Genomic DNA, 21,475 nt, shown 5'->3' with positions numbered 1-21,475 from the left:
GCAGGCTTGGCAGTGGCATTCCAATCAGACTAATGAGTTTAGCAAGGCAAGAACAGCCTGTTCAAAAGTACACCACCTGCTTGCAGGAAAAAAAAAACATCTATCACACTCAACCACCAACCAAATGTTGTTATTAAACTTATAATATGGGTTGAGTTTCGGAACGTGTTATAAAACGGGGGATACATTGTGAGGTTCTAATCTAGTTACTTACCACAGAGCTGGGCCAGTGTGCCACATGTTTAACAGGTGGCACCTATCGTGTTTGTCCTCATCTCTCTGCAACAGGACCCTCATAGCACCAGGGCTGCTGCAATTTAAGATGACTATCACCTGAACTATCTTCAAAAGGCATACATGACTTTCCGAAAATCAATAATTTCTATTCAGTTTCAATACTCTTGAATCAGGCAGCAGAATGACAACCTGAAAACGAATTGAACTTTCCTGCTTTGGAGGAACTCTTAGGAAATGTAATCACTGTTCTCTTTCTATTTTCACATTGTGGGATGTTGTGTCCGATAGAGACTGTTGATAGAATGTACATTCTCCTAGGGGAGAACATCGAGTTCTCCTCCTGAGGTCTTTCTTGGAGGTCGCCTAGCAACGGTCCCAGGACTGAACACCAATCATAAAGGCTGAACTCAGACACACACCAACAACCACTATTACCCTGCACGATGGTAGCAAGCCCTCCTCCATCCCTCTCCCTGAATAGTCATCCTTTCATTTGAAAACCAGATCAGGTTTAGTATGGGAGAGAAAGGAAAGCCTCCCATTTTCATGCTGACTTTGACTGGCTCAGAAAGGGCAGAGTGACCTCTCGCTGTGCAGGAACAGAAATAACTGTCTACTTAATAATGTTTGGAGTAGTTATATCATATAGTACCTTGCCATGATCAGTCACTGTAACGTCAGACTATTAAGTGCTTACTTCAGAAAAATTCCAGTGTAGAAAACATAACTGTATATCAGTATGTGAAGTGGCAAAGTATTCTGGGGTCGTTTTATTTGTGCTGGAACAGGCCTCTGATATCACCTTTCATTCTCAAATTCACTTATAATGCAGGTAAGTCATCCCACTCCATCTGTCCTGAAGACAATGAGGATACCATAGTAGGAATATGTCTTAATGAACTTCAAGGAAAATGTTCCATGTAAACTTAACTAAATGTACTTTTAGTTTCCTGTTGTGACAGCCAATCATTTTGAAGAACACATTTCATATTTCACTTACTTAGGAAGGAGCATTCATCCTTGACAGCAGTCTGGAGAGACATCCAAAGCACCTCTCAAAAGCCTAGCCAAGCTTCCCTTAACTCTCCCCTCCTCACACACCAACACTCACCAGTAGAACATAAGCTACGGCACCAGAACAGCTTCATTCATCCCAGTCCAACATCGCCGCCAAGAGGACGCCTGAAGAACTACACTGAACAAAATTATAAAAGCAACACGTATGTTTTTGCCCCCATTTTTCCTGAGCTGAACTCAAAGATGTAAGACTTTTTCTACACACACAAAAAGCCTATTTCTCTCACATATTGTTCACAAATCTGTCTAAATCTGTGTTAGTGGGCACTTCTCCTTTGCCGAGAAAATCCATATACCTCACTGTTGTGGCATATCTAGATGCCGATTAGACAGCTTGATTATTGCACAGGTGCCTTAGGCTGGCCACAATTAAAAGCCACTCTAAAATTTGCAGTTTTACTGTATTGGGGAGGGTCCGAAAAACCTGTCAGTTAGGGGGCAAAAACTAAAGTGTTGCGTTTATAATTTTGTTCAATGTATGTGTAGCGCTGTATCCGCATTACACTCTATAGCCACCAGATGACACACTTGATCCATGATGGGGTTACGGAATATAAAGGTTTCCATCCCCCTCCATAAACACTCCATGCTAGTAAGGAGAGTGGGGGCACGGAGTGGGCACACATCTTTGAAGAAAATAAACGATTCTCATGAAACCCCTTTCTTTTTTCTTTATTGACAAACATATACACAGATACTTAATGCTAATCCCGTCCTATTCGGTCTGGATTTTACAACAATTAATGTTGGGTTGTCTGTAAAAATCCTTCTGTCCTCCCCACCGTCCTCTAAATTCCCCAGTCAGATTGTAAACATTCACAGAAAATTAATACATTAACACATCTGGAAAAACAAGCACAACAACAAGAACGGCAATTATACACACAATGACCGATAATCTAATTGTCATGGATTATCACTGAAAGTCTGGGTACATTTTAGACTAGTTAAATAATCTCTGGCTAACGGGACTACACACAACAGATTCCCCTCAGTCCACTGCATTCAGATATGTCTGAAACTGAACAATCAACACACACACACACACACACATAGTACATCAAGCCATCTGCATATTGAAGACAATGCTATGATCATCCAAATAATTAGTCATGCGTTATTCCCTTAGACTCTCACAGTAGAGCTATGTGTGTGCAACCTGAGATTGTGTGTGTGCGCGTGTGTGTATTCTCACTGAGCAGCTATAAAGAGGGTGGATGAGGGACTGACAATGACTAACAAAGGAACACACGCTAGAGCCGTGGGAGGGTCCTAAAGGTGGTGAGACAGGCGATGATGGGTGCAGCTCAGAGTGAGTCAGACGACAGTCATCCTTCACCTCCGACAGAAGCCGGTCTGAATCAATCAACACATCTGCAGAACGGCACTACTAAAACAAAAGCATTTCCAATCATCAGTAGACGGATAAACACAGGGCTTCACCTGGACATGTTTCCACAAGACCTTCAGAGAATAAATAGTTGATCAAATAATCAAAACCAATCCCAAATTACGATGAGGTCATGGGTGACGGATCTTCATAAAAAGGTGATCAGGCAGAGAATCTAAAGCACTGAGCTTGAAACATGTTTAATATGTAGCATGGTTTAACAGAGATGGGGATTACGGATAAATATAACAGATTGATCCGTCTCAAAGTTTTTGACAGTTGGGGGGGGGGGGGGGGGGGGGATTTAGGGAGTGTCATTCAATAGCATAGTTCCTGAAGCAACAACCAGGGGGTGGAGTCTAGCTGACGTCAGAATACCTCCTGAACGCCCCAGTGAAGAAGAGTGCAGTGAGGCGTGTGAGAGGAGGAGGAGGCAAGAGGAGGAATGTTCTCTTCAATCTTCCAACTTCCCGTCCAGAATGCATTCAAAGGTGAACGGAAGGAACTTGAAACCCTGCCCAGTGTAGAACTTGTTCTGGAATTCCACCCTGAGGAAAACAAAACAAAAATATCAATGGAAGTGAACGGTACAAACTAAGGGGGATGGTTGTCTGTTGGCCTGCCAATCAAGGATATTAATGAGGTAACAGGAGTGGGTGTACAGTAACAGTCCAGCACCAAGTCAGTTGCAAAGGTCGAAATGTAAAAGGCTATCCAGTGTTGGGGTGGGGTGCGAGGTGAACCCTGCTCCCCATACCACAGTGTCTCTCTGTAAACCAGCTTGTAACAGAGCCCACCTCCACCCTGAACCGGAGCCTGGAACCCAACCCCCCTGCCCCCGGGGCTATTTATACACCCACACGCACACCCTCATTCCGGAGGCTGACTGGAGGTGGGGGGGGGGGGGGCACAAACACAGCTGATAGGCATCCACAACAGAGGCCTGATCAAACCAGATCTGCAGACGCGGGCTTGCGGTCGAGTGATCTCCAGCCCAGAGCCTCCCGTTTGTCCCCCCAGAGGGCCCTTCAGAATTAGCGCTGCAGGCTGCTGGTTCGCCCGCATTCCCGGGATGGATACATGAAGCCCCGATCACTGGTGTCCGTCACCTGCTCTGTCACTGCACCGGTGGCTTATCAGGGCCGACTCCTGTGGGCTGTGACCGGCGCCCATGCCAGATCACATGGCGGATGAACGGACAGCGAAGCCTCCTGGGAGCCCTGGAAGAACTACAGAACCCAGCAGTCTGGATGACGCACCGCCGCCACATGAGACAGAGCCAGAGGGCCGGCCGGTCAGCACTGGACATGCACAATACGCTGCCTGAACATACTGAAGGCTCCAAGCCAGGAAACAGGAGGTGTGGGAGAACATCAGCTTCTAAAAGCATTAATCACATGCCAGAGAGGCACGCTTCAGTCTCGCACGGATCACTGGGCAGCTGAAGCCTGACTGAGATGAGATCCGCTGCCACCAGCAGGGGGCGCTACAGACCACTGTCCACGACAACGGTGACAACTGATTTGACCTTTCTTCCATAATAATAACAACAAATTAAAAAGACACAACATAAACATTAGTGAACTGGCTACAATTATTCTGTTTCATAGGGTGGAATAATTGGGATAAAGAAGATTTAACAAGAATAAATATATTTGGCTCGGAGAGTGGCTATATTCAGATGGATCTGGCCAGCTGTAGTTTGTCAGAGAGTCAGGTGATCCTCTCCAGGGATTCAACACAGACTTTGACAACAGACTGAGCCACGCCATTGGCTGAGCCTGCTGAACAGTGCCCAGTGATTGGCTGAGCCTGCTGAACAGTCCCCAGAGTGGACAGACGCTGCCAACCGCCGTAAAACCACTCACCCGCAGCAAACTGCTGACAAGAGGAGACGCAGAGGGAAGGAGGAAGCGAAACACTCACCAGTGCAGTCTGAGCGCGTGCAGGAAGGCTGACAGGCCCTCCATGATGAGCAGGATGCACACGGTGAGGACGGCGAAGGCGCCGAAGATGATGCTCAGCAGCAGGAAGCCGGCGAAGCTTCGAGATGACAGGCCGATGTGCATCACCATGGTCCACAGCACCTCCGACAACTCTGTGACACACACACACACACACACACACACAGGGTTAAGGGCAATACTACCCAGAGAGGGAGAAGTGGCTGTGTGTGTGTGTGTGTGTGTGTGTGTATCCGTGGGTGTGAGTAGGTGACTCCTGTCTGTGTGTGTGTGTGTGTGTGTGTGTGTGCACGCAGAGACTCACGTGCGTGTGCCAGACTAAGGGCCCACAGTCGTAGGTAGGAGGCTGTGTTGGAGATGCAGCCCAGACAGTACTCTATGGTGTGGATAGCCTGGTGCACTGCCATGTCCCCAAAGTTAAACTGTGGAGGACAGAGAGAGAGAGACAGAGAGAGAGAAAGAAAGAAAGAGAGAGAGAGACAGAGAGACCAGACAGACGGGCGTCAACATCCCCCAGCTCCTGGCCCATAACCTGACTGGGGGAGCAGGACTCAGTGTTGCAGGTTCACATAGATGCAGGAGGTATCAATCCAGCAAGCCATTCAGAAGAGCCCACCCTAACAGCTGCTACCAACCCCGCTTCCCCAGCAGAGTGGGGTCAGATCCCAAGCTGCGATGAAGGCCCCTCTGATCCATAAGGAGCCCTGCACAGCCAGGGGCCCCAGCAGCCCCACACCCAGGGGCCATGCACCGCCGCCTGATTAGGGCCCGACAGGAAGTCTACTGATGCTGCCCAGCCCTGAGGCCCCGGAGCCTGTTACACCCTCCATCACCCAGAGAGCCACCAAGAAACACACAACACACACACAGCCAACAGGACTATCAGGAACACCAACACACAAACAGAAGCAGGTAACTCGGACAGACAGACAGAGACGGGAAGACAGACAGACAGACAGACGGGGAGACAGACAGAGACGGGGAGACAGACAGAGACGGGGAGACAGACAGAGACGGGGAGACAGACAGAGACGGGGAGACAGACAGACGGGGAGACAGACAGACAGACAGACGGGGAGACAGACAGACAGACAGACGGGGAGACAGACAGACGGGGAGACAGACAGACAGACGGGGAGACAGACAGAGACGGGGAGACAGACAGACTAGTAAAACATGCGCTAGGGGGACATGAGCTCCTGTCTTACCACTTCCTCCTCGGTAGCCTTGAAAGGAGGTGACAAAAGGTCAGGTCCCAGTTAGTGACACAGAGACACAGGTGGGTTAGTGATGAGAGGAATGACATGAGGGGGAAAAAAAACACAAAACACACCAAAAAAACAAAACGGGAAATAAACACACATTATAATGTACTGGAGGTGTTTACGTAGCATAGTCCTCAACTTCTCTGGCTAGCTATTGTGGCGCCCTGTCACTGCAGTGGTTCACCTGTCGGTGTTATGAACTGGGTCTGTTCAGTGTTCAGTGACAACATTCTACAAGGGCATTCTCAGGTCTTTGCCATCTTGTGAATGCTGTTATGGTGTGTGTCTCCGGTTGCCGTTGGACACAGCGACGGTGAGCGTCAAAAGAGCTGGATGTGCACTGACCCACTTAGCCTGGCACAACAGGTGGGCCAGGCCAGAGAGGGCTAGCCCAGGCCAGTGAGGGCTAGCCCAGGCCAGAGAGGGCTAGCCGAGGCCAGAGAGGGCTAGCCGAGGCCAGTGAGGGCTAGCCCAGGCCAGTGAGGGCTAGCCCAGGCCAGCGATGGCTAGCGCAGGCCAGTGAGGGCTAGCCCAGGCCAGCGAGGGCTAGCCCAGGCCAGAGAGGGCTAGCCCAGGCCAGTGAGGGCTAGCCCAGGCCAGCGAGGGCTAGGATCACATCCCCCTGCCCCGTCAGGTCAGGTTCCAGTTATTAGGCCGTATTCTGTTGAATCAAATACCCTACTTCATAAACGTGGCTTGGGTCAGCAACAATTGACATACTTGCCATACTTGAGCAGCTGACGAGTGGGGTTTAAAAAGGCACAGGGTCTGAGCACGAGGTGCCTGTTAAAACACCAGCTTCTCTATTAACGCTCAAGAGGCATGTTTACTGACTGGGCACCAAGCACTACCTGCCTGGCCGGAAGGAAGGACCCTCACGGACCCTCTAACACCCAGCATGGTCCCGCTTAGCCAGTGCACAAGTAACTAAACGAAATAGCCTCAAATGCGACATCGTTGTAAATGCACCCACATGCAGGCCTATTCAACAACCAAACCTGCAGAGCAGGTTATTAACATGAGACAGAGTAACACACAAGCGCCTGAGAAACAGCCTACTAATATCGACAGCATTAACGTCCAAACGTGAGCTGAAGCACGACAGAGGAGTCTCATGGGCAGCCTGTTTAAAAGGGCACTGGCTTTGTTTAGCCATTAACATGTTTATAAATGTTTGATCCAATTAAACTTCTCTTCACTTTGGAAGGTCACCCAGGAGAACAGAGACCTGATGTGGGTTTATTTGAGGCTCTTTGTGTCTGTGTAGCTGTTGGAGGGGCCTGTTCGACCTGTATCGACCTGGCTCTGGTGAGACAACACTACACTGATCTGGGCTGAATGTCACCACAGACAGAAAAAGGCCACTGTGTCATTTTATAGGTTCCTTAAAAGACGGTCGATAAAGGAACAGGCTAAAACAGGACTGAAACCCTCGAAAAACGGTGGCCTGAAGAAACGTGACTTCCTGTTTCCAAACCATGTTGGAGTTACACATCCAGGCAGCCTCCACCTACAATATTGATGTTGTTCTGTGCCTTCCTGAGCCAGTGGAAATGAAATGGGAGCTCTCAACAAGGTTTCCAGTGTGGCTGGTGTCTTCAATTATTCAGGGTTATTGTATCCTGGTCTGGGCTTGCTTTGTTCCCCCTCCCTACTGTGGAGAGACTGCTGCGGTCAGGAAGCAGGGGCAGCCCAGGATAACAATGGGAGCAGGGAGGTGGAGGACTGGGGAGAGTGAAACAGGGAGGAGGAGGACTGGGGAGAGTGAGACAGGGAGGAGGAGGACTGGGGAGAGTGAGACAGGGAGGAGGAGGACTGGGGAGAGTGAGACAGGGAGGAGGAGGACTGGGGAGAGTGAGACAGAGAGGAGGAGGACTGGGGAGAGTGAGACAGGGAGGAGGAGGACTGGGGAGAGTGAGACAGGGAGGAGGAGGACTGGGGAGAGTGAGACAGGGAGGAGGAGGACTGGGGAGAGTGAGACAGGGAGGAGGAGGACTGGGGAGAGTGAGACAGGGAGGAGGAGGACTGGGGAGAGTGAGACAGGGAGGAGGAGGACTGGGGAGAGTGAGACAGGGAGGAGGAGGACTGGGGAGAGTGAGACAGGGAGGAGGACTGGAGAGAGTCAGACAGGGAGGAGGGGGGCTGTCCCTCACCTCAGGCTCGTCCTCAGAGTGCTGGGACAGCTGGTCGTGTTGGATGATCTCAGCCTCGTCCTCCGTGGGTCCGTTCCCCACCCGGATCCCTCCAAAGCTCTGCGTGCCCTGGAGAGCACAACAGAGGACGGGGTCAAACTGGGGTCACCGCAACGACCTGCAAACTTGCATCCTGCCTTGCTGCTCTGACCTTTCAAATGAACCTGTCAAGTGAGAACTTTGTGCAGTGGTTTTATTTTGGGTCTGATTTGAACTGGATCCACAACTGATTGAAACGTGTGAGCGTGTGGAGGGGAAGGCAGACTGTACCAGATTCTGCTTCCAGATGTGCTGACGGCGAAGGACCAGGGTTTTCACAATCAACATACAGGGAACGCAGGCCAGCGCCACCACCACCAGCAAACACTGCAATCCCATCTGGGGAGAGAGAGAGAGAGAGAGAGGCCAGAGAGGAGTTTGTCCGACATGCCTCCTACAACACTCTCATGTGACAGCAGGACAGCTGAGCGTGGCTCACCTGTCCCCTGTAGAGGGGCTGGTTGGTGGGGTCGCTGTAGTTGAAGAGGAACATGTTGATGAAGGCGATGAGCAGGCTGGGCGCGGCCCTGGAGGTGCGTGCGTCGTACGCCAGCCACTTGTAGAAGACCAGCAGGGCCAGGTAGCCGAAGAGGCTGGCCATGAACACAATCTCTGGGATAAAGCCCAGGTAAATGTTGAGGGGTTTCTTGAAGTAACTGCAGAGAGAGAGAGAGAGAGAGAGAGAGAGAGAGAGAGAGAGAGAGAGAGAGAGAGAGAGAGAGAGAGAAACACAGGGACGTGAGACCTCCATGGAGATACCCAACATGACGACAGGGAGACGGGGGGAGTTTGAGAGAGACAGAGAGAGACGTACAGGTGGTTGAACAGGCTGAGGGAGACTCCAAACAGCATGTGGATGACGCCCAGGATGATGGACATCTTCATCTTGAAGGAGTTGAGAAACGTCAGCTTGTTGACGGCGATATTCCAGATCTGCAAATCACATCGGACAGATGGATGAGGTCAAAACGGACGCAGACGTCAGGAAGCTTTGCGTCTCAAAGCGACTTTTCTGGGGTGGGGGGGGAGGTACTCACCGGGTCGATGCCAATCGGGTACGGTCCTTTGAATACTCCGCTTACAGCTGGATCCAACTGCAAAACTCTGTTATTCTCAACATCTGTAAAACTGAAAAGGCATTGGACATCCTTTTATAGCACACACTGCCTGAAGAGGCAAAGCACACACACACAGACACACATCACATGCAAGAGCAGACTCACGTCCAGTTGCCTCCTACTTTGGAGTCGAACATAGGCCGGACACTCCAGCCCGAGCCAAACAGGTTGAGAGACTTGGAGAAGCAGTCGTTGTAGATGATGCCCGTATAGATGGAGAAGATGCCCATCAGCAGGATGATGTAGCGCCCCGCAAACACCATGCTGAACATCTACAACAGAGACACATGGAGGAGGGGGGGGACAGGGGACAGACAGGCCTCACTGTTACTGCCTGACCTCCGGGGGGGGGGTGGGGGCGTTATACACAGCCAGAGTTATGACCAGGTCCTGGTCTCGGGTTTATACGATCACATACCGATGACACAGTCAGACTGTCAAAAGTGGATATGTGGATGTAGAAAGAGTCTATCTATGGTGTTGTAAGGCAGTGGGTCCCAACCCTGGTCCTCAGGGCACCCCTGTCCAGCACGTTTTAGATGTTTCCCTGCTCCAACACACCCGATTCAAACGAATGGTCATAAGAAGGCTTCTTCAGTGCTGGATAACAACCCGTTCATGTGAATCAGGTGTGTTGGAGCAGGGAAACATCTAAAACATGCAGGACAGGGGTGCCCTGAGGACCAGGATTGGGAACCACTGTTCGAAGGTGTTTGTCTCAAGGTTGACCAGGATGAGGATGACTGAGGGAGCGAGGGGAGGGTGGGGGAGGGTGGTCCCAGTACCTCGTTGTCGTTCTTCTGCGCCAGCAGCCGGCTCTCCCTCAGGACCAGGTAGAGGGCGGCGCAGGTCATGAGCACGCCGTGGCCCATGTCGCCGAACATGACGGCAAACAGGAAGGGGAAGGTGATGATGGTGTATGGAGCTGGTGGAAGGTCGACAGGCAGGCAGGGGGGGGGGGAGAACATGAGCAGATGGCAGTGACAGGCACACACACACACAGTGTACCAGCACACACACACAGTGCACCAGCACACACACACACACACACACACACACAGTGCACCAGCACACACACACAGTGCCGTGTGATCAACAGTGATGTGGTGAAGCAGGGATATGAAGGTCCACGCCTATGGTTAACAAGCACGCACGCATCAGGGTCAATAGATGCGGTTTGTTGTATGGAAAGAGCAAATGAAAAGAGGTACGCGTCCCAGAATACAAACACATGGACCATGACCGAAGAACGGACACATTATACACACACAGCTGGGTCAACAGACGCTGTTTGCATTCTGAAAGGCCAAATGAGAGAGGGAACACGACAGCATGGATAAAGAGGGCCGTGATTGAGGGGTGGAAGAGGCGTACCTGGGTTGATCTCACGGTAGTTGCCGATGCCGTACGCATCCACTATGTTCTGGAAGCCAGAGGTGAACTTGTTGGTCTTGTTGAATGTGGGCGGAGTCTGCTTGGTCTGCATCCTGTTGAGGATGGAGGGGACAGACGAACCACTCTTCTCCTGAGGACGACCAGAACAGGACCACGGTCAAACTACTTTGGCCACATCGTACAACAACGCACTTTTACAGTTCGGTATTTAGCGAGGCTGTTGGCAAAAACAGCCCTCATAAGTCTTACGGTTATTAAAAAAAAAAAAAAAAAAGAGGAAGAAAAAATAAGGGGGGAAAAAAAGCTGTTCAATATGGCTGTAATCTCCCTCACAATGGGATCATGTGCAGGTCCTGCTAGTCAGCTGCACTCTCCTCAACGTCGAGGAATGAGAGGAATTCTGCTGCTTTCCTCATTAGTCTGTCTGTGTGTCTGTCTGCCGTTCACAGGTCGTCACACCGGGGTCACTGGCTGCTGTGATTCATACTAAGCAAATATCTACCGCACAGATCTGGTCTGAATTAGACAAGGCTTCCATTCCTGAGTGAACCTCATCCTTCCCTGCTGTGATTCAGGGAGGTAGAAGCGGGCAGATCCAGGTAGGATCTTGGGTGTATTAATAGGGGCGAGGGGGGTCTACCATGGCCTTGTGTTCCTCTACAGGACATGGGGAGGGGGGCTAAAAATAGCCCTGGGATATATTCAGCCTGGGAGAGAGAGCGTGGTGCGTGAGAGGACTAAGCCTGGGCTGACATGGACAGAACAGGCCTACTGAGCTAACTCTGGGCTGGGTGTTCACATAGGGTATAGCTGCTCTCCCATGACTGGGAGCAGAGAGACAAGCGCAGAGAGAGAGAGAGAGAGAGAGAGAGAGAGAGACAAGCGCAGAGAGAGAGAGAGAGAGAGAGAGAGAGAGAGAGAGGAGCAGAGAGACAGGAGGGGGGAGAGAGACGGGGGCAGAGAGAGAGAGGCAGGAGCAGAGATACAGGAGAAAAAAGAGAGACAGGAGAGGAGAGAGACAGGGGCAGAGAGACAGGAGAGGACAGAGACGGGTAGAGAGACAGGTGAGGAGAGAGAGACAGGAGAGGAGAGAGACAGGAGAGGACAGAGAGACGGGTAGAGAGACAGGTGAGGAGAGAGAGACAGGAGAGGAGAGAGAGGCAGGAGCAGGGTCGAGAGATAAGCTGATAGGAATCTGTCAGCAGATTCATGTGATAGTTGGGCTGCTACACTCTGGCTGTACCCGACCTCACCAGAACAGACTAGCATGAACTCCTTCTGGACGAGATTCCCAACGCGCCCTTCTCAGCCTGGCCCCTGGCCTCCTGATAGGTGCAAAACCATGACCATGTCCATGTGTCACGCAACGCTGTGTCATGCCCCGTTAGCGCTGTCGCTGAGGAAGCACTGGAACGTCTGGCTACTCAGACTGGATGGTCTACAGCAGTGGTTCTCAACCCTGGTCCTCAGGGCACCCCTGTGCGTTTTAGATGTTTCCCTGCTCCAACACACCTGATTCAAACGAATGGGTCGTTATCTAGTTATGCAGAAGCCTGCTAACGACCATTGATTTGAATCAGGTGTGTTGGAGCAGGGAAACATCTAAAACGTGCAGGACGGGGGGGTACTTGAGGACCAGGGTTGAGAACCACTGATCTAGAGCTGGAGGGACGATCAGGTCTCTGAGCTCAGATCTCGAACCTAACGCGTGCTCTGGAGACACAGGGAATGTGTGTGGGGGTGGGGGGCTGTTTCATCCCTCCCAACATTATACATTTAGTCATTTAGCAGACGCTCTTATCCAGAGCGACTTACAGTAAGTACAGGGAACGTAGGCAAGTAGGGTGAAGTGCCTTGCCCAAGGCCACAACGTCATTTGGCTCAGCCAGGAATTGAACTGGCGACCTTCAGATTACCAGCCCGATTCCCTCACCGTTCAGCCACCTGACTCCCCAGCAGGTCAGGAGGGGGGAAGGAGAGTGGGGGGAGAGAGGGGGCGGGGGGGACACTCACCGTGCCCCTGCGCAGGGCGAACTGGATGGAGTCCAGGTCGGACACGGGGCCCCAGACCTCTGCGATCAGGCACTTCTGGGTGACGTCGATGTTGCACAGGTTGAGGGTGTGGTAGATGGCCTTCATCTTCCTCACCTTGATGAACCACACCCGCACCGTCTTGGCTGCGGCCTGCAGGACTCTCTGCCTGTGGTCCTCGGTCTGGTTCAGCACCTGGGGGAGGGGAAGATAGATCAGGGGTCAACACATCCGGGAACACCCAGGAACATGTCGGTGTGACATGAGATGTTGACTCGTGACTGAATTGGATTAGAGTGGCCTTTTGCCCAAAAAACTGCAGACACCGTGAATCACATTTTCCTTGGTGTCTGAGGGCTTCATACAAATAGGGGTGTTTACTGGGAGCTATGTGTACCCAGGGCAGATCCTGGTGGATGCTGGGACGTGAGCCTGCCGGTTTACCGTAAGTTACTCTGGGGACATTCCCAGGAATGTACTAGAATGACTCCCAAGAAGAGCACGTCTTATGATCAGTGGATGACAGGGACTTGATCTCTGCTCTACACCCACCCAGCCCAGACCCTCACACACCCACACACATACCCACCCACACTCATATCTGTTGCTTCCCAAATGGGCAGGCCTGGCCCTGCGCTCCACCCTCCTCTACTATCCCTAGCCCTGCTGCCCACGTAGCAACGAGCATAACAGTATGCCCGTCGCTATGGCCAAGCGGAGCATTCCGGAACCCTTGCAGGCGTGAGTCTCTGGTGGACAGGGGGCCTCGGGCATAAGGCCGACAATGTCTCTCTACCCCCTCTCTCTCCCCATCTCCGCCCAGACAGGGTATGTAACTGTATCCGATCTTGAGACACACAAGCTGCACAAATACACAAGCGCACGCTCGCACACACATGACTGGCTCAAGGGGCATGTGACTCACCTCCCCGAGGATTTGAGCTAAGCTCATTCCAGAGTAGTGAGTGTGGTGCGTTCACCCCAGTATATATTTGTGGGTGTGAGTACAGGTGGGTGGTCTGGATGCGTATGTGTAACGCAATGCACTTTAGAACACCCCTTCCATTCAGCTGGCTCTCGTGATACGAGATGGGTGAAGGTTCCCGATTTCCCAGCCAAAGAAGGAGAGGATGCCTTTCAGCTGTGCCATCGGGGAAGCAGCGCTCCAGTGGATCCCCACACCTTAGAAATGGCCCTGGGCCTTAGGCAGTACCCTGGGGGGGGGGGGGGGCTCCGCTCATGAGAGGTTGTTTATGCTGAGCGATTGGCTTCATAACAAGTCATAGCCAGACTGCAGGCTTGTAGGCTCAACAGGCTGCGGTGACCAGCAACACTGGCACTGTCCCTCGCATGGTGCCTGGCACAATCTGGGGTGTCAGGAGGAAGGATTATAAGGTTTCAAAGAGAGCCAAGCGGTTGGTGTACGGCGAGAGCATGTGTGCGTGTGTGAGAGTTCGGGACATCTCTCTCTCGTCCCTCTTTCTCGGGGCCTCTTGTTGACCTCCTCCGGTGGTGAGTCACGGAGCCCAGAGCTGTCACCAGGAGTAGAGCAGGGGGCCGTCTCCACCGGCCCTGCCTGCCCGCACGGTGTGATGGCTGCAGGTAGAGGCCTACATCAGCTCTCTCTACACCAGTGCCTCCAGCGGGGCCTGGCCCACGCTGGCAGAGCTCTGTCTGGTCCAGATTGCCTCCCGCCCAGCCTGCTGTGGTCATCGGTCAGCTCCCCCTCTCTCCCCCCCCCCATCATCAGAAGCAGGGAAGCAACAGGAAGATAACTCAATTTGAGAAACCCCCCCCTAATCTGATCTAAGGGCATTGAGATCTTATTGGAAAGATCAACTCCATTTATTACGGCAGCTCTCTCGGCACTGAGGGTTCATCTAATCTAATATATTTGGATAGTTCCTCCTGCTCTTTCTATCTGAGGGCTGTGGGCTACCAACCAAAAGGAGTGATATTTCCGAGCTAATCGGAATTGAAAAAACACAAGTCAGGAGTCCAAACCGCGTCCAGGGGTCAGGCCCAGGATACAGGCCCCGGATACAGGCCCAGGATACAGGCCCAGGATACAGGCCCAGGATACAGGCGAGGTGTGACGTCAGAAACAGGTGGGTGCGTACCATCTGGAGGTCATCGATGCGGGTGTTGACCCCAGCGGCCATCTCCTTCCTCTCCTGGGGGGTCTCTGGACACGGATACAGGGACGCACGGAATCTGAACACACACACACACACACATACACACAGAGGGACACACACACACACACAGTTGTGTATAAGGAAAAAAGACATGCTTGCCACAGAGGGATCATTCGCTTTTGGTTTCGCTCCCAATTGAGACCTTACCCCTCACAGATCTTCCTGACGCGAATCTTTAGCTGGTCTCCCTGGAAGAATATGATGAACACGGACTTGTAGACCTGGTCACCCTGTGAAGGCCAAACACAGGAAGGAGATTGAGGAGTGAGGAGGGGTCCACAGAGCCAGGTCTGAATGAGCTGCCAGTCAGTCAGTCAGTCAGTACTGACCGAGGCTGGGTCCTCCAGGGGCTCTTCAATATCCGCCTGCTTAAGGAACACGTTGCCACGGCAAACTCTCCATAGCATCCTCTCAAAGGTGGGGATGCGCTCCCTGCTGATCACCCCGGCAACAAACCTGCGCCAGGACAACAGAGCAAACAAACACTGGCTCCAGTTAACATGGCGGGTGAAACAAGCAGCCCCCACGGCAGCTAACCCTGCTGTAGAAGGAGATCTCCAGCAGGTCACAATCTCAGTGTTTGAACATGAAACAGGTTGGGGACAGGAGCTGATGTAAATGAGAGGTATCCTGGCCCGGGTGTTCGACAGCATAGGTGGATTCACTTGTCTGTACGCCAGCCGTGAGATCCCCACCCAGAAACATTGAATGTACCTAGAGCATGCATCACAGTGGCCAGATGACTGGCCCCTACCCTGTACTTGGGTACTACATGGTCCTCCCCTCGATGACCAACAGAACACCATCCGTGTCAGTCAACAAACGTAACGCTGAGCTTCTATGTAACGCTCTGCTGTTCAGACCCAGAGGGGAGGGATGACGCCCCCGGCCTACAGCAGGCCTCATTAGGAAGCTCCCCCACCCTGCCCCCTCCCCCGCAAGCGTAAGGCTGTCAGCTTTAGGACTGGGCAGAGTAAGCGTCCAAGTGAATCACACCCACACTGTCCAGTGACCTGGGAGGCCCTCCTAAACCGGGGGCAGTCTGAGCTGGTATGGGGGACAGGACTGGCTGGTGTGGGGGGACAGGACTGGCTGGTATGGGGGACAGGACTGGCTGGTGTGGGGGACAGGACTGGCTGGTGTGGGGGACAGGACTGGCTGGTGTGGGGGACAGGACTGGCTGGTGTGGGGGACAGGACTGGCTGGTATGGGGGACAGGACTGGCTGGTGTGGGGGACAGGACTGGCTGGTGTGGGGGACAGGACTGGCTGGTGTGGGGGACAGGACTGGCTGGTATGGGGGACAGGACTGGCTGGTGTGGGGGACAGGACTGGCTGGTGTGGGGGACAGGACTGGCTGGTATGTGGGACAGGACTGGCTGGTGTGGGGGACAGGACTGGCTGGTGTGGGGGACAGGACTGGCTGGTATGTGGGACAGGACTGGCTGGTGTGGGGGACAGGACTGGCTGGTGTGGGGGACAGGACTGGCTGGTGTGGGGGACAGGACTGGCTGGTGTGGGGGACAGGACTGGCTGGTGTGGGGGACAGGACTGGCTGGTGTGGGGGACAGGACTGGCTGGTGTGGGGGACAGGACTGGCTGGTGTGGGGGACAGGACTGGCTGGTATGGGGGACAGGACTGGCTGGTATGGGGGACAGGACTAGCTGGTATGGGGGACAGGACTGGCTGGAGTGTAATCCGACCACAGACGGTGTGATAGGAGAGATAGTTCAATCTCAAGAGAGTCCGAAGTAGGAGCGTGGGTGGAAGGAGGAGGAGGATGAGGGGAGGAGGCGAGGGGGAAGAGGCAGGGGGGATGGGGGGAGGTCTCACCCCAGTCTCAGGGGAGCGGCCCTGCCTGCCTCGTTGGGTTCCAGCAGGGTCGACGACTCCTCCAGCAGATTGGGGTCCTCCATCTGCCAGAAGTGGGGCGTCACGACAGCACGTCAGAAAATGGACCCAGGTAACAACAACACACTTGTGACACATGCGCGTATGATTACAGATGAACAAAAACCATGTGACGTGTAAATGATTTGCAGAAAAGACACTTTTAACTGACTTATTTACTCCCATACAACCTCATAAAGACCAGTAAAAGAGGTCATAGCAGTCCAAGTAAACCCAGCTTTGCTTGTGGATGCAGCAGAGTGGAATATCCATTTCACATCAAAGGTCACTACTACTATGAGCACTATTACTATGCCATGAGACCGCATTATAGAACTACTACAGCTGAAACATAGCTGTGTGTCAGTGGAAAAACAGGCGTTTGCTAAAATGTGCCACTGACCAAGCGATGGTTTACGGGGTGGGCTGTGGTGGATGCAGGACTGAAAGGGAGGTAAACCTGACCTCATCAAAGAACTGTTGGGTACGCCGCAGGATGTGTTTCAGCTCAGTCAGTTCCAGGAAATTCTTTTTAAGGGCTTCCTGGTTGGTGTTGATCTCTTTCAGTTCGTTCTCCAGCTTTTCAAAGGTGGCCTAAGGGGAGACCGGGGTAGACAGGCTGTTAGTTGGAGGATATTGGCCTGAGTTGTTGGGTGTTTTCGGTGCTGAGACTCGACCATGGGAGAGGAGCGTGAGGGGAGAGTGTGCGGTGGGCACGGTCACCTCCAGGTCTATCATGTCTCGGGGGAAAGGAACCTCGGGGTTCTCTCCCGTGTCCACGATGGGGAGGTTGGCTTTCTTGATCTCTTTCTCCACAAACCCTGACCAATGAAGACAGAGAAAAGAGTCAAAACAGAATGTGTGTGAGTGTGTGTGTGTGAGAGAGAGAGAGAGAGAGAGAGAGAGAGAGAGAGAGAGAGAGAGAGAGAGAGAGCCAGAGAGAGAGAGCCAGAGAGAGAGAGCCAGAGAGAGAGAGCCAGAGCCAGAGAGAGAGAGCCAGAGAGAGAGAGCTAGAGAGAGAGAGCCAGAGAGAGAGAGCCAGAGCCAGAGAGAGCCAGAGAGAGCCAGAGAGAGCCAGAGAGAGCCAGAGAGAGCCAGAGAGAGCCAGAGAGAGCCAGAGAGAGCCAGAGAGAGCCAGAGAGAGCCAGAGAGAGCCAGAGAGAGCCAGAGAGAGCCAGAGAGAGCCAGAGAGAGAGCCAGAGAGAGCCAGAGAGAGCCAGAGAGAGAGCCAGAGAGAGCCAGAGAGAGCTAGAGAGATCCAGAGAGAGCCAGAGAGAGCCAGAGAGAGAGCCAGAGAGAGCCAGAGAGAGCCAGAGAGAGCCAGAGAGAGAGCCAGAGAGATCCAGAGAGAGCCAGAGAGAGCTAGAGAGATCCAGAGAGAGCCAGAGAGAGCCAGAGAATTGAGAAGCGTTTTGAGAGGGTAAAAGGAAAGCGAGCCTATACTCCACAGCTCACTTACTCAGCTTGCGATCCATCTCCTCACATCGACGCACTTCATTAACAAACTTGCGTTGGAACACGTTCACGTCTGGATTCAACTGTGACGCAAACAAAACATCAGAAGTATTTATATTCGGTTGTCACACTTTACAATCTACATGAATACAGACCTGATACCACATTCAAGAATGGCATTTTAAAATGACCCTGTGACAGTGGGAATATTACGAGAAAGAAGTCACGCAGTGAAACAAGAGTTGTCCTTTGTTTCGGCTCAGTCTATAGATGCCTCTCTGCACCATGGGGCTGTCAAAGAGGCTGTCATGAGAAAAGCTTCCCAGGCTGTCTGATGGGGTCAGCTGGGAGCACATGATGAGAACGGCATTGGAGGCAGTGTGCCCTATCTCAACCAACAAACCAATACCGCATCCTCTGTTAGGGAGGTTAAAGATACCGTTTGCCACTCGGAGCGTATCGCGTCACATGGGACTCATTTACATTTAGTCATTTAGCAGACGCTCTTATCCAGAGCGACTTACAGTAAGTACAGGGACATTCCCCCTGAGGCAAGTAGGGTGAAGTGCCTTGCCCAAGCACGCAACGTCCTTTCGCACAGCCGGGAATCGAACTGGCAACCGTCCGATTACTAGCCCGATTCCCTCACCGCTCAGCCACCTGACTCACATCACGAAACTGCACCAATCCGATCTCGCCCAGCTCGCTGACACAGCAGTAGGCAGCCTCGGACTGGAGGAAGAGCTGAGCCAGGGTCATCTCCTCGCTTCGGAAAAGCTCCCCCATGGTGGCCTGGTACGATGGGCCTGCTCAGCACGCCTGCAAATATCAGTCTCCTGGAAATGGAGCAATGAAACAGAATCGGTTTAGCTAGAAAAAAAACAACACCTAAAGTTGTTGCAGAACATAAAGGGGTGTTTTCTATTATAAGCTCTTGTGGTGTGACCAGTTGAAACTAGCAGTTTTGCCACCGTCATAACGGTGGGGGCCTACATTCCTCTAACCTGGTTAAGACAGGAAACCTAATTACACCACAGTAATGAAGATGGATGTATCGGTGGTGTGATAGTTTACACAACCTTGAGATGATAGCGTGTGACTGACCTAAAAATGTGTCATCTTTCTCCTATGATCCCGTGATCGTAGTTGGTTAAACAAAAATATTTCTGAAAGAATGTAGGCAGCTAGTTCAAGAACGCTGATTGTGTGTAAGCAACATCGTTGATTGTAATCTAAGCCATACAGACGCTCATATGAATGCTAAATTATATGTTTTTACCTAGGTGGGTAGATAGCCAGTTTAAAAGTGCAGAATGCAAATGCCTGGCTTAACGCCCCAACAAGCTTAAGGATTAATCTTGACCATGTGACTTGTAGTCAAACAGGTTGAATTGTTTTTCACAGTTTAAGTTCTGCTGTAAAATAGTAGTTAGTAAGAAATCAGATAGGTTTAGGTTAGTTTTGCTACCACACAAATATCGCTTTACTATTTGATAAATTAGCAAATAAATACATGTGGAAGTGTCAGGAGCACAGAGTGAGCTAAAGTTAGCTAAATACGGGACATTTACAGGACCGATTCAATACAATCCACTGTTTCTAGGGACTAGTGTAGACTAAGCCGAAACAAAGTGTTTTGTTTAGCTAGTGCTACCTGTCTGTACCTCGTTCATCAGCCCCATCTTAATCACACTCATATGAATAATAATACTAATAATGCTAAGCAAGATGGCTATACGTACTGTACACTGCTAACCAAACAACAGCGTTAGCCATTTAACGTAGCTAAATTGTGTGTAGTCCTCTAGTCTAGTTCAGATAGCTACATTACATTAGGCTAGTTAGCTTACTAAATGTCACCAACAGGACCTTTGCAGAAAATACCCGTTCAGGTTTAAATAAACCAGATAAAGGCTAGCTATTACCACAGTAGTACTAGTACCACAGCTAGAATCCGAGCTAGGACGAAAACTGTAATAACGACATACTATATATTGTCTACAGCTGGCTATGGTATGCTCATTCAGTGAGCCTAATATTAATGTTTTTAAATCGTGACAGCTGGCTAATAAACTCAAGGGTCTTACTGTAATAGCTTGTTGGTCTCCGATGAGAGTGAGCAATCCCAACAATCGTCACTTGGTAGAAAGCTGCGTATTGTGCGTAACTGAGGAAATCAGCTGATCGGCTTCAGACAGAACTTCCTTGGATCGAGGACTGAGGAGGAGGCTTCAGGACCCGATGCAATCTAGTTAAACATTAGATATTTTGACTCCTTCGCTTTCTATTAGGATATATATATATAAGATATGACAAATTACTTTTCTTATGGTTAACTTAACTTAATATTTTGTAAAAATAATAATAAAATAAGATAATCTGTTTTGGGTTTTGCATGCACCTGTTAACTGCATACTTATATTGACATGTAAAATACTGTCATATTTAAAAAGTACATCATTTTAACAGTTCATAGTAACAATGTATGTCTCTCTATTTACAAATAGACTAATAAGCCTACTATTAAATGAAGATGGCGAAACGTGTGGATTTTTCAGAAACGGGTTACTGAATGCAAAGTTGAAATACTTGCATGGGAAGGTCAAAATCTGTCACGGACACGGTAATTGAAAAAACAAGGACAGTGACATGGACCCCAAAGGTATTGGCTATTGTTCTGTGCTTGCCATGGTGCTTAGAAGCAGAATTGATCACTATGCCATCTGCTGGAGAAATATAAAACCACAGTCTACCACACCCCTTTTTGCCCTTTACTTCTGTCCAAACTCCTGACCTATCATCTATGATACGTTTCTGCATTGATTCAATCAAACTTATTTGTGATCCACTCTTTTTTCTTTCATTGGTTCCCCATTATTGTTGATCCCTGAAATCAGTATATCTCTGGCAAAATAGGTAATGAATGTATGACACATGCTTTGATCTTGTGAATGTACGACACATGCTTTGATCTTGACAAACAATACAGCCATCTAATTCCCCATTACCAGTACCAGTGTGTGCCGTTCTGGATCTCTCCAACGCCCCCTTCCTGCCATATCCTGACAGAGTCTCTCCTGTCACCAGGGGCGGAGACTGGCACTTGAGGAGTTTTTATAGACTCCTGGGCATGGAAAGAGGCGGAGCTCCGGTGGCAAGGGAAGCCGGGGGGAGGGGGGGTGGGGGCGGGGACCAGGGTGTAGGAAAGGAAAAGTTTGACTGGG

The 21,475-nt window shown here is 51.1% G+C and overlaps 1 protein-coding gene across 4 annotated transcripts; it reads right to left on the bottom strand.

Moving 5' to 3' along the window:
* Positions 1-1,970: 1,970 nt before the first annotated feature.
* On the bottom strand, positions 1,971-21,336 carry atp6v0a1a (ATPase H+ transporting V0 subunit a1a). Of its 4 annotated transcripts, none has more exons than XM_084677692.1 (21): positions 21,266-21,336; positions 18,921-19,087; positions 18,256-18,334; positions 17,520-17,617; positions 17,262-17,390; positions 16,740-16,822; positions 15,236-15,362; positions 15,054-15,136; positions 14,829-14,922; positions 12,691-12,903; positions 10,657-10,807; positions 10,068-10,207; positions 9,388-9,554; positions 9,202-9,292; positions 8,979-9,097; positions 8,604-8,820; positions 8,396-8,503; positions 8,087-8,194; positions 4,973-5,090; positions 4,631-4,802; positions 1,971-3,252 (listed from the first exon to the last, which is right to left on the bottom strand). In XM_084677692.1, the coding sequence occupies exons 2-21, from the start codon at positions 19,035-19,037 to the stop codon at positions 3,159-3,161; spliced, it is 2,508 nt and encodes an 835-aa protein (XP_084533818.1). In that variant the 5' UTR covers positions 19,038-19,087; positions 21,266-21,336; the 3' UTR covers positions 1,971-3,158. The 4 variants fall into 4 exon arrangements, with proteins under 4 accessions (XP_084533818.1, XP_084533817.1, XP_084533819.1 ...); XM_084677691.1 differs by lacking the exon at positions 21,266-21,336 and adding an exon at positions 20,339-20,458; XM_084677693.1 differs by lacking the exon at positions 21,266-21,336 and adding an exon at positions 20,102-20,235.
* Between the last annotated feature and the right edge of the window lie 139 nt (positions 21,337-21,475).

The sequence above is a fragment of the Hypomesus nipponensis genome, chromosome 17 (genome assembly GCF_054491055.1).
Source record: "Hypomesus nipponensis isolate SF chromosome 17, ASM5449105v1, whole genome shotgun sequence".
Lineage (NCBI taxonomy): Eukaryota > Metazoa > Chordata > Actinopteri > Osmeriformes > Osmeridae > Hypomesus > Hypomesus nipponensis.
The sequence above is the reverse complement of the archived record's forward strand: the minus strand, read 5'-3'. Positions and strand labels throughout refer to the sequence as shown.

Excerpts from the sequence above, each read along its gene's own strand:
- atp6v0a1a (XM_084677692.1), bottom strand. The coding sequence starts at position 19,037 with ATGGGGGAGCTTTTCCGAAGCGAGGAGATGACCCTGGCTCAGCTCTTC. Across the intron at positions 16,823-17,261 it reads CCCAACAGTTCTTTGATGAG|ATGGAGGACCCCAATCTGCT; the intron begins GTCAGGTTTACC and ends CACTTCTGGCAG. Across the intron at positions 3,253-4,630 it reads CACGCGCTCAGACTGCACTG|GGTGGAATTCCAGAACAAGT; the intron begins GTGAGTGTTTCG and ends TGTTTTCCTCAG.